Source organism: Drosophila subpulchrella, chromosome 2L (genome assembly GCF_014743375.2).
Source record: "Drosophila subpulchrella strain 33 F10 #4 breed RU33 chromosome 2L, RU_Dsub_v1.1 Primary Assembly, whole genome shotgun sequence".
Lineage (NCBI taxonomy): Eukaryota > Metazoa > Arthropoda > Insecta > Diptera > Drosophilidae > Drosophila > Drosophila subpulchrella.
Genome location: NC_050610.1, coordinates 22683177 through 22695791, shown reverse-complemented (window position 1 = coordinate 22695791; position 12615 = coordinate 22683177). Strand labels below are relative to the sequence as shown.

At 46.7% G+C, this 12615-nt stretch overlaps 2 protein-coding genes across 3 annotated transcripts; one reads left to right on the top strand and one right to left on the bottom strand.

Annotated features, from left to right (window-relative positions):
* On the bottom strand, positions 1–4428 carry LOC119547328 (probable inactive serine/threonine-protein kinase bub1). Its single transcript, XM_037854134.1, has 3 exons — positions 3147–4428; positions 1395–3086; positions 1–1272 (listed from the first exon to the last, which is right to left on the bottom strand). The coding sequence occupies exons 1-3, from the start codon at positions 4107–4109 to the stop codon at positions 547–549; spliced, it is 3381 nt and encodes a 1126-aa protein (XP_037710062.1). The 5' UTR covers positions 4110–4428; the 3' UTR covers positions 1–546.
* A 515-nt stretch (positions 4429–4943) lies between these two features.
* Positions 4944–12075, top strand: LOC119546029 (blastoderm-specific protein 25D). 2 transcript variants are annotated; one of them, XM_037852045.1, is made up of 8 exons: positions 4944–5543; positions 6444–6688; positions 6952–7177; positions 7303–7383; positions 7895–9656; positions 10258–10684; positions 10749–10860; positions 10925–12075. In XM_037852045.1, exons 1-8 carry the CDS (start codon positions 5282–5284, stop codon positions 11176–11178), a joined length of 3369 nt encoding a protein of 1122 aa, XP_037707973.1. In that variant the 5' UTR covers positions 4944–5281; the 3' UTR covers positions 11179–12075. The 2 variants fall into 2 exon arrangements, with proteins under 2 accessions (XP_037707973.1, XP_037707974.1); XM_037852046.1 differs by lacking the exon at positions 7303–7383 and having other exon boundaries at positions 4945–5543.
* Positions 12076–12615: the final 540 nt, after the last annotated feature.

Sequence of the window (12615 nt, the reverse complement as noted above, 5' to 3'; positions counted from 1 at the left end):
TTTTGCGTTAACATTTCGTCAATTTATTCACTATTATTTAAAGTTCTTTATATATTACTCAATAGTACAGCAAGGTTTAATCTTAAACATATTTATGTACGTTTCATTTTTACATTGCCTTCAATATACTGTTGTTGTTTGCTGTACATAAAAAATTTTAAATCCAGGGTATTAGTTTTTTGTTTTTTTTTTCACAAACTCATTTCGCCAATTTTTGTTTTGATCGAGTCTGTTCCTAATATTTACAAAGATTTTGAATTTCGTAGCGTACTATGTGCTCTTGATTTTCCTCGACTTTCCTGTTTTTCTTTTTTTTGGCATCGAAACAATAAATAAAATTAGAAAGATTAAATATTTAAGTTAGAAAAAAGTGGTTTTTTTGGGGTAACTAATCTAAAATAGAACGATGTTTGTGGCCTGGTTTGGTTTTTCTGTCCTTTAAGAAGTGGAAATGATACTAGATTGATAGGTTTAAACAAGATATAAAGTGACTTGGTCAACAGGGTTGTACAAACAGTTTAACAAAAAGTAATAGGAATAGGTTGGTTATCGTCGATGCAGGATGTTGGATAGGGCGCGTATCTGCTTCTGCAGCTCGGAATCCATACGATATGCCTCCTCCTCGAAGATCAGCCGCATCTCCTGCAGCGCGGGCAGCTTGTCCGCCTGCATGTTGAGCAGTTCGCCAAAGAACTTGGTCCACACATGCTTCTTGAGGTAGCGCGGCAGCTTCTGTCGAATGTCCCAGCTTGAGCCCTTCTTCTGCGGCTGCATATAGTCACCAAAGAGCATCACATGCACGGTGGCCGCAATGCAGAAGAGATCCGTCTCGTAGGACCAGCTGCGTCCCTCCTGCATCTCGATGCAGGTGAAGCCATCCGTTTGCACCACCTTGCGGAACTTGGTGCGCTCAGCGTCTGGAAACAGGGTCATGTCGATGGCACAACCGAAGTCAATCAGTCGCAGCGATGGCAGCGAACTGTCCACATTGGGCACACGCATCAGCAGGAAGTTGTCCGGCTTGATGTCCGCATGGATGATGTGCTGTCGGTGCAGGTGATCCACGATGTTGCAGATCTGCGCCGAAAAGTGCATCACCAGCGACTCGTGCATCACCTTGGTGGTGGCCTGCCGGATCTTGTTGTTGATGTCCAGCAGCGAGCCGAACGGCGAGAACTCGGTGGCTATTAGGCTAGCATTCGGGGCGATAATCGCCGTGGAAATGTCCATCAGGCCGGGCAACACCTCCGGCTCCTTGATGCGTTTCAGCACCTACAATAAGAGATTTTTGTTTAATTAGTTAAGTGATTGAAAATAGTTTATATATCAGCAGTATAGGTTTTAAAAAAAATTTATAAACGTTTTCTCAGATTTATATCTGGAAGATTTCTCACCTGATCACATATATAAATCTCCCAAGTGTTTGGGGGCTTCTGATACTTAAGGGCCACCACATTGCCAGTGCGTGAGTCTGTGGCCTTATAAACCGAGCCGTAGGATCCGCGGCCCACCTCCTTGTCAATGTTAAAGGTCACGCCTTCGATAACGTTCAGCGTGCGAGTGTTGGATATTTTTGGCAGTGGTGTTTGCACAATCTTGTAGCTGGCATGGGCATCATGATCGCCCGGAAAGTCCAGCTTGGCGAGGAAGGCGCGACAGAGTTCGCTGTTGAATGGATCGATGGCCTCTTTGGCCAAATGGCGCGCAATCGTTTCCACCGCCTTCGAAAGCCGCCGCTCCTGAGCCTCCGTATCGTGTTGGGTGGCAAAGTACGAGTTCTCCTGGAACGTAGAGAAATCGGCTAGTGTGCTATTGCCATTATTATTGTTGCTGGTGTTGTTGTTGTTGTTGTGCGTTTGTAGGGTCTTGTTGACCGGATGGAGGATCTGCTGTTGCGAAGTGTCGCGGAAGTTGAGTCTATCCACGGCCAGGGCCAGCGAACTATTTGAGTTATCCAAAGCGGTGGCGCTGGAGAATGAAAAGTTTGCATTGTCGTTGAATGCGCCAGGTGCTCCGGCAGCCACACTACTCGAGCTGGCGGTGGCCACATCAGCCGCCGAGGAGGCCGAGTTACTGTTGCTGCAGAGATCCGGATGGAACTTGGTGCGCTTGACTTTGGTGCGTGCCTTTCGATAGCCATTCGCCTCGCTCTTGGGCGTCGAGGTCTGGCCCAGCATGTAGGGATGGAAGTGGTGGTGGCCACCGTTGCGGTGACGCTGGACAGGAATCGGAGAAGCAGGCGCAGGCTCCGGCGGAGGATGATGGACTGTCTGCGGTGGCTGCTGTACTATCTGATGTTGTGGTGGCTGTTGCGTGTGCTGCTGCTGCTGTTGTTGTTGCTGCTGGTAAACATTCTCTATGGTATAGGCACTGTAGGTGCTGCTGGGCTCCTTCCTGAACTTGATCTTGATTGAGCGGTTCTCCTGCTCGAAAGTGGTTTGCGCACTGAACTGCACGCCATTTGTGTAGGGTTCGCTAGGCTCCTCCTCCTCCTCCTCGTCTTCCTCCTCCTCATCAGATTCATCATCCTCATTGGCTCCGCCTGCTTCCTCCTCATCTTCACCTTCCGCCTCGTTGTCCTCATCCTCATCACCCGTGTTCTCCTGACCACTGCTGTTGTTCTGCCCGTAAAGAGCTCCGTCGACGGCAGTCATGTAGTAGGATGTCTGCGACTCGTAGGAATCATAAAGAGTTTGCTCCTGCTGCTGTTCTGGCGGCTCAGCTGGCTTGGCCTTCTGTTCCATCAGCTGTTTAAACTTGCGGGCTAGTATCTCCTCGGGACTGTACTCGATGCCGGCGCCCGGTGGATAAACCAACTGCTTGGCATAGTGGCACACCCGCGAGGGATCATCGGGTTCTTCGAGCGTGAGAGCAGGCTTCCAGGTCTCATGATTGTTGCGCCCGTAAGCGTGGAAATTGCGCGGCAAACGCAGGCCAGCCACTTCGCTTGTCACGGGAGGATTTGGTTGTGGCACTGGATTGCCATTGCCATTGTGTTGCTGCTGAGACTGCTGCGCTTCTTGCTGCGGTGCTGCAGGCAGTTGCGGCTGCGGCAGCTGCTGCTGTTGTGTTGGTGCATAAGTGGGCTAAAAACGATAGGAGGGAGTTTATCAAATGGCTTTGTAAACAATGTTTTGAATGCTCACCTCTGCCACTGGAGCATATTGCGGCTGTTGCTGGACATTGGCTGCTGGTATTGCTGCTGCGGGCTGAGTTGCAGGCTGTGGCTCATAGCGTGGCTGCTCCTGGTACTGGGCCTGATAGCCAAGCTGTTGTTCTGGCGCCTGATGTGGCTGTGTCGCCGGCTGATGAGGCTGAGCGGCCTGATGCTGCTGCGGCTGTGCCTGCGGATGATATTGCTGATAGACGTTCTGCTGATATGGCTGGGGACGGTGTTGCTGTTGTGGTTGTTGTTGTGGTGGATAGCTCTGCGGCATTGTCTGCTGTGCATAGTTTGTTAGTTGCTGCAGTGCATCCGGCGGGGGATGTGGTTGCTGCTGTTGTTGTTGTTGTTGTTGCTGCTGCTGCTGTTGTCGCTGATGGAACAGCGACCTGGCGTAGGTGAACTTGGTGTGGGCATGTTGCAGCTCCGAGTTGCTTTGCGCCTTCTCCTGGAAGGCCAAGTTAAAGACCGCTTCCGCGTCCTTGAACTCCTCGCGCGACTCATAGTAGGCGGCCCATCCAATGTAGAAGGCGGCCACTTGGCGACCCGTTCCGCGCTGAAAGAGCACCTGGTAGAAGTGCAGCGGATCCGTCTGCATGGCTATATACTTAAGCCACAGCCGCACCAAGCGGGCATCCTGGCGGTAGTAGTCATTGTGCTCGTACACCGTCAGGCAGCGTTCCAGAGTCTCGCGGAACTTCAGCTCCGGATCGCTGTGCGCATGGTTCTCGTACCAGCAGATGTAGTTGTACCAGTGATCGAGGGGATCCGGACCCTGGTACAGGGAGATGGCGTGCTCCCACGCCTGCTTGTCCTTCAGGAAGCCGTGCATCTCGTCCGGACTGGCCAGCGGCGGTGCTCCAGCTGCTACGACTCCTGCTCCTGCGCCAGCACCTCCTGCTGCTCCTGATCCCGATCCCTGGCGCATGTACGAGTGCATGGCCATGTCAGCCGGTCGGGAAACCCGATCCTCTTCCCGCCGCGCCGTGATGCAAACAAATGGAGGCGAGAGAACCTCTGCGGATTCTATGGGCCACTCGGAAGTCTCGGATTTCGGAGTGCAGTGCCCCGTGCCGATTGGACTGGATTTGGCTGCACCAACTCAGTTAATCCCTCGGCTTCGTCGTCGGCTGGCACCGCTGGCACATGATTTTCGTTTGAGTTTTCCACTCACTGGCTGCTTTGCTATTTTATTTTTCTTTTTTTGATATTTTTCCTCTTTTTAGCTTGCAAATGGAATTTATTAGTGCTGCAAAACAATCGATAGAACTATCGGTTGGGGTTGCTAGCGACGGCCAGCGCGGACTGTTATCGATAGTGCGATGGAAACGTGTTGTTGCCGGATTTTAAAATGCTAATAGCTAGTTTAAATCGTATTCCAATTATTTATTGTTGGAAAAATATGGGAGAGAGCGAGAGGCAACTAGACGGCTAACGTATTCGTCGGGCTTGTTTTTCAGCGCGGTACTCAGATGAGCTGGAGAAATACCAGAAAAATACCGAATTTCCTGGTGAACTTCGATGAACGCTTCACATGTGGCACTGCTTTGTTGCCAAAGCAAGCAGTTTACCTTTAGCGTTTTACAGTGCTATAGCTAATATTAACAATATTTAAAGGGAATTTATTTATACTTAGAGTTATAAATTCTATGATTTTTGTGCTTCTAATTGACAAGTTTTAATCCTTCAAAACTTGCATTTCCAACCGATATTCACTCAATTTGCCGATAGTACCACCCCCACCATATGTTCGATTACTGCCCACGAGAGGGCGCCACCGTGCTTGGTATTACTGCATTATTGTTTTTTATCAACTCAACTCGCCAGAAATTACGCTATCCCTATCCCAAAAAACCGCAAACGCGCGAGTGTTTATGTTTCGTCTCCAAGTGCATATCATAGATTAGTAGTCTTAGTAAACCCGCAGAACTCCGGCTGTCTAAAAATACACGCGTAATTCCCCCCTCCCACGCACACGATATTTTTTTTGTTTTCGACCCCTGACTGCGCTTGTGGATTTTCCCCCAAAAAAAAAAAGTAGAAAAGGAAATCATAATACGCAATTGGGCACCCTATCGATTTCACCGGCCGCAAACTGAATTCCCCAGGATACGGATAATGGAGGTTTCCGCCGATCCGTACGAGCAGAAGCTCTATCAAATGTTCCGGAGCTGCGAGAAAAATGGAAACGGCCTGCTGGACGAGAAATCTCTGCTGAAACTGTGCTCCCTGCTGGAGCTCCGGGATCAGGGATCCGCCCTGATCACCAGTTTAGGAGGCAGTCACCAGATGGGCGTGTCCTTTGGCCAGTTCAAGGAGGCTCTGCTCAACTTCCTGGGATCGGAATTCGATGGAACCACGACGTCATCGGGTTTTATGGGTGAGATAACACTAAGAGTCGGGCACCCCAGCTGGGAATACCCTACCATGTAGCTAGTATAGTTAACTCGACTGGTTCTCATGGAGCAACATCATACGGCTTATCTGTAATTGCGCCTTAATTACCCTTCAAACACATCAGATAATTACAAATTGTTTGGAAACCTCTTATTAGAGGTAGTAGTTCTGTTTTGTCAGGGAGTTGGAGCTAGAATTTAAAGCTGTTTCTCCGAAACTATGTCAATATTTAAAATAAATGGTATAGAACACACTTACGCTGATTTAAAGGGATCGAAATCGGATCTACCGGGATCATTTTATTCCACATTTCTTATCTTATCTATAAGATTATTTATAAAACAAATTTTATAATATCCGTATCATTACCCATTTTAAAATAATCTTACTTAATACAACCTCTTAATACCTTACTTCTGATAGAACTGATCCTCTTATAGCAGCTACAAAGTGTTGTACTCTTGGCGAAGATCTAGGGGCAAATTTGCAAGGATCATATCTTATCTGGTTTTGAAATTTCCAGGCCAAGTTAGGATACCGAAGGGTACGATTATAACAATCAGTTCGCGGATTAGCACGTTGGCAGCTGGTGGTCATAAACGAAAAGATGCAATTGCCAATTTTTTATGACCCACAATTGCCGCCGCCTACCTGATCCCGATGCACTTTATCAGGTAGCCTGTGTGATCCTGCATAAATAGGCAGCTCATTCAGTTCATCGTTTCAGTCTAAATCGAAATGGGAACACGATTGTATTACCGCCAATCTGGCGGGCAGACCACAGACCCAATTATTGAGAAGTTAGCCGCTCGTTTTGGTAGTCACCTGAGATCCATACAACTCTTCCAGTTCGCTACTAACTTATATCTGTTGAATCTTTCAGAGCGTTCGCTTGTGATCACGGATGAGCCCCTGACCAGCACATATATCGAGAGTCCGCCCGAGTCTTCCGACCGCGAAGTGTCGCCCAAACTCATTGTGGGCACCAAGAAGTACGGACGCCGCTCTAGGCCGCATCAGGGAATCTACGAGTTGTCCGTCACGGATTCGGACAATACGGATGAGGATCAGCTGCAGCAGCAGCAGAAGCAGCGGAGTCTCAACGGCTGCGATGAGCTGGGAGTTCAGGTGGGTGTCACGATCATGAAGTCACGTACGAAGTGGCGATACAACTTCTGGCTGTGTAAGCAATAATGCTTACTAGACAGATTTTTTCTACAGTAGATAGTGACAAAGTAACCTAGGCTTTATATATATAGAGTTTTTTATTGTACTCTATTTGAGATTTTGCTAAAGAACCCAATTCAAGAACATTTTCTTCTTGAATAATGAAAATATATTTCTTAAATCGTTGATCACTATTGAAACTATATCACACTCACTTTTCACAGGTCCAACGTTCCTCGTCCCAGAGCGATCTTCCTGGCAGTCGGCGCCTGCGTTCAGTTCACACCAGCGGGAGCAAACTGAAGAGATGTGCCTCGCTGCCAGCCCGCCGGAGTCTTCAGTCCAAGATGCACAACACCTCCACGGGAGCGGCAACATCGCCGACGGCCGCGGCCAAGATGAAGCAGCTCTCCATCCAGACACAGCACAGCAGCAGCGTTGAGTCCCTGGGTAAGCCATCTCCCCCATCTATCCCCAGATTAGCCAAGCCCTTTGCCCCTGCCACCCTCTGTTGTTGTTAGCCCAAAATGCCAAAATTACGTTCGAAGCAATGATAAAAACAAAACACACCGTAGGCCATCACCTGGCCGCCAATTCCGCACCGTCGTCCGAGCACCGAAGATGCTACCACGGCGGCCGTTGGTCATGTTGCAAAGGTTTGTGCGCTCTCCAGCAATTGTCAACACCTCCCCACACCCACCGAAACCTCAACCCAGTCATTCGGTATCTAATCGCACCCTATGTAGCCGCACATTTGACTCGTTATGTATACTCGTATAATCACATATCCTAAATTTCCCTATCCATATTAAAGCTGTTTCAATAAATAATTATATAATCAAAGCTATTAGTAATAATAGTATTCATTTTTATGTTTTTAAATATATTTATTTTTGATTTATTATTGTTTTTCATATGAAAGTAAAAGATATAGGTCAATTACTATTTTGTTCCCATTTCGAAAAGCCATTTGATAAAGAGAAACAGCAAACTTTCGGCGCTTTCGCTTACACCATAGTCATCCACACCCACCACCACTCCCACTCCCACTCCCAATCCCACACCCACCTGGTATCTCGGGCTAAATATATATAATAAATGTGTATATACAACAGCGTAGCTAATCTTCTTCGTCCCACTTTAATTGCTTATTGCCATGATTTGCAGACACGGTGACGCCTCAGCAACTGGAGACGATCTCTGTGCACAGCATCATCGAAGCCTGGGAGTTGGCCAGCATTCCCAGTAGTCGCACCCTGCTCCACATCCTAGGATTCGATGAGGAAGAGGAGGTCAATCTGCTGCAGCTGACCAAGGCGCTGGAGGAGGAGCTGCGTGGTCTCGAAGGGGATCAGGAGCAGTCGAATATGCTGCGTGCCCTGGCTGCTCTGCAGGCCACTGAGTTGGGTAACTACCGACTGGCCTTCCGTCAGCAGCACGAGGAGAACCTCAAGCTTAGAGCCGACAATAAGGCGGCGAACCAAAGGGTTGCCCTGCTGGCCGTGGAGGTGGATGAGCGGCATGCCTCGCTGGAGGACAGCTCCAAGCAGCAGGTGCAGCAGCTGGAGCAGCGACATGCCAGCATGGTGAGGGAACTCACACTGCGGATGAGCAATGATCGCGATCATTGGACCAGCATGACGGGAAAGCTGGAGGCGCAGCTTAAGTCCCTCGAGCAGGATGAGATCCGCCTTAAAACGGAACTCGAACTGCTGAGGACTGAGAACTCAGAGCTGGAGTCGGAGCAGCAGAAGGCACATGTCCAACTCACCGAGCTACTCGAACAGAACATTAAGCTCAACCAGGAACTGGCCCAGCGGCCGAGCAGCATTAGTGGCACACCCGAGCACAGTCCAATGCGTCCGAGGAGGCACAGCGAGGACAAGGAGGAGGAGATGCTGCAACTGATGGAGAAGCTGGCTGCCCTCCAAATGGAGAACGCCCAGCTGCGTGACAAGACTGACGAACTGACCATCGAAATTGAGAGCTTAAATGTGGAACTGATCCGTTCGAAAAGCAAGGGAAAGAAGCAGGAAAAGCAGGAGAAACAGGAGGAGCAGGAGGCGGCTGCCACGGCCACCAAAAGGCGTGGCGACTCGCCGAGCAAAGCACATCTCACAGAGGAGAGCCCGCGACTGGGAAAGCAACGCAAGTGCACTGAAGGCGACCAAAGTGATGCCAGCAATAGCGGCGATTGGTTGGCTTTGAACTCCGAGCTCCAAAGAAGTCAAAGCCAGGATGAGGAACTAACTAGCCTCAGGCAACGGGTGGCTGATTTGGAGAAGGAATTAAAAGCCGCCAAGGAGGGCAGATCTCTCACTCCCGAAAGCCGCTCCAAGGAACTGGAGGCTAGCCTCGAGCAAATGCAGCGCGCCTATGAGGATTGCGAGGACTACTGGCAATCGAAACTCAGCGAAGAGCGGCAGATGTTCGAGAAGGAGCGCCAGATCTACGAGGATGAGCAGCACGAGAGCGACAAGAAGTTCACCGAGCTGATGGAAAAGGTGCGCGAGTACGAGGAGCAGTTCAGCAAGGATGGACGACTGTCGCCCATCGATGAGCGTGATATGCTGGAGCAGCAGTATGTGGAACTGGAGGCCGAGGCAGCCCAACTGCGCTCGAGTTCCATTCAAATGCTCGAGGAGAAGGCTCAGGAAATTGGCTCTCTGCAATCGGAGATCGAAGATCTGCGACAGAGATTGGGTGAGAGCGTGGAGATTCTCACGGGTGCCTGTGAACTCACCTCGGAATCGGTGGCCCAACTAAGTGCCGAGGCTGGCAAAAGTCCTGCCAGCTCGCCCATCAGCTACCTCTGGCTGCAAAGCACCATCCAGGAGCCGGCGAAATCCCTTGCCGACACCAGAGATGAAGCCACCGCCAGTGCCATCGAACTGCTGGGGGGCTCACCATCGCACAAGACAGCCAGCCGGTGAGTATGCGAAGCCTCTCTGTGTGTCCTGTCCATGGTGTTTGCATACCTCATAATTTGCACTGTCTTGTCCTGTATATATGTTTTGCTTTTGTCCCTCACACCTAACCATGTCTTATTAAGCTAATTTAGTTTTTAAGTTTATGTATGTGCTTGTTCAATAAATATAATTTATACTCATAAAGAAATTCACAAAAAATTGAATTCATAAAACCATATTTCAGCGAATAATAGGGTAATTAATACATCCAATAAAAATAAAGATCAATAAAACTATTGGCTGTTCCGAATGCGAATTTCAGAATTACAGTTTTTGTTTTTTTTTTGTTGGCTTTGTTATATATAAAAGCCGAATAGAATCTTTTTTTTAAGATTTCCTAATCTTTAAAAAAGTTATAATGAAAAAGATATAAAAATTTGTTTTGGTTTTTGTAGAAAACGTTGCTTAAATGCTTAATTCGAGTATATGATATAAATTCAATGATATACAATTACCACCCATCGTTGAATTGGCTTTTTATAAATGTTTTTGGTTCTTTTATTGCAAAAATCAGTTATAGTTATAGTACGAATGACTTATAAAATTGCTTCTATCGAACAGCAATAACCTCACCACTTCGGAGACCTCGATCTTCAGCACTACCCCCTTCGAGAGTTCTCCCTCGGGTCCTTCGCCCACGAATAGTGGCAAAACCCACGCCTTTGCCGCCAACACCGGTCCAGCTCCCATCAGCAAACCCAAGCGGGCCCAGAGTCCCCAGCAGGCTCCATCTGAGGGAGAGATTGCCGATTGCGAGACCTCGTCGACGGCGTCCAACAAGAGCTTCGAGTCCAACAGTAAAACATCTTGCCTTAGCCACGAAAAGTGCAGCAGTCCGTCGGCACTGAAGGAGGAGCTGAAGCGCCTTAAGTTCTTCGAGCTCTCCCTCAAGGAGCAGATCAAGGACCTGAGCCTGCAACGCGACGGTTTGGTAATGGAACTGCAGCAGTTGCAGGAGGCGCGGCCTGTGCTCGAAAAGGCCTATGCGGTGAGCTGTTAATATTGCTTATAAGGGAATATATTTTAATATAATATATGTATATATTCCTTAGCGAACCACGCATCCAACGCTTCAGCAGCGACTGAACCAATTGGAGCTGCGAAATCGCCATCTGCAGAATGTCATCAAGCAGCAGCAGCAGTACACAGAGTCCCTGATGCAGCGTGAGTGGAATAGAACCCCTGCTGAACATGGATATTTAATAATAAATACCTTAATCCCCTTTAGAATCCTGGCGGCAGCATCAAGTGGAGCTCAATGAACTACACAGCCGGATCGAAACGCAGGGTGTTATGCTGGCCGATCAGACGCAGCGTCTGCAGAGTGCCGACATCCTGGTGAAGGATCTGTATGTGGAGAACTCTCATCTGACGGCCACAGTGCAGCGGTTGGAGCAACAGCGGGCTAGGGTGAACCTCATCCATCAGCAGCAGCAGCAACAGCAGCGACTTGTGGGCGGCGGACTGCCCGGCATGCCTTAGTTTGCCAAAGATTGGCAAACGGATATTAGTTTATAGTTAAAACAAAAGACAAAAAACCTGAGGAGAAAGGTGCTCAGCATCAGCAGACATCGAACATGCACCTATATATCGTTATGAATGTATACAACACTCGGTAGATTAAGTTTGCATACTCGTCGTATACGTACGTGGCGTTTTTTGTGAATGATTGTGCATCCAAATCCATGTTGTTCGACACGAGAGCACCGCAGCAATAACTAAAGTGACTTTAACTTAAACTCACCCACGCGCAAATGAGGAACAATCCACACTAGTGTACCACATCTAGTAATCGACTAACTTATACGAACGGAGAAACTATTTACACAAACCAAATCATACTCGATTGAACAATGGTACCCACATATAGTTATATGTTCGTTCATGTCTCACTGCAATGTTGAACTTACTAATTGACAAATGAAATAGTTATCGTATATTAATTATATTAGAAGAAACAGTATTTTAAATTTGTTATGCGTCTGACTAGGCGAGCACGTTTATCAATGTTTACCACGTGCCCAATCAAATGCATTCGGAATTGTTGTTAATTTTATTGGTAGAGAAAACGAAAATGAGCGAAAAAAATGATCTATGATATTGATATAATATGTAACGACAAAAAGACCTGTAAAGCTGTAATTATACACACGAATCTATGTATTTAAATTGCGATTTAAGTTAGCCAATACTCTTCAATATTGCTTTTGCGAACGCGACTTTTTGTTAACCCGTTTTCGTCCCAATAACTCACTCTATTTAAATGTAAAAACCTCGACTTAGTTTACTTGCCACTCGATTCACGTGACTGTCGTAATCGGTGCTTCAATCAATACTTTCGATCAAAATATAAATTTACTTTTTAAAAGTATAAAAAAATAATACAACAAAAAAAACCAAATATACAATTATTTAAAAAACCAAACCGTGAAAATGTGTTTTAATCTTTAGTATAACTTTGGATACAGGAGATTTTTAAAAGTATGTTTTTTATTAAGGAAAAGTAGCAAATTACATTATTATATTTTAATCTGTCTATCAAAGTTCCTGGCCAAATCAATAATAAATTTTAAATCATTCACAGAACTTCACTAATTATAAAAAAAAGGTTTTTTTCTATAATATTTTTCAGTCTATAATTATAAAAAGTATTTTGGCGGACAACAAATTGTTTTTTAAGCGAAAATTTTAAACATCTATGTTTTTTTAGTTGCAAATTTGCCATAAGCTACACACCGGACTTTATTACTATTTGGTTTATATAAACTAAATGCATTAACATAAATTTAATATTTTTAATATTAATATTTTCTTTTTTGAAATTATTTAAATTTAATGACACTCAAATCTTGAGTAATGTTAACTCTCTGTTACTTAACATTGATTTTTTGGCGTGACCGTTTGGAACTGTTTTTAGAG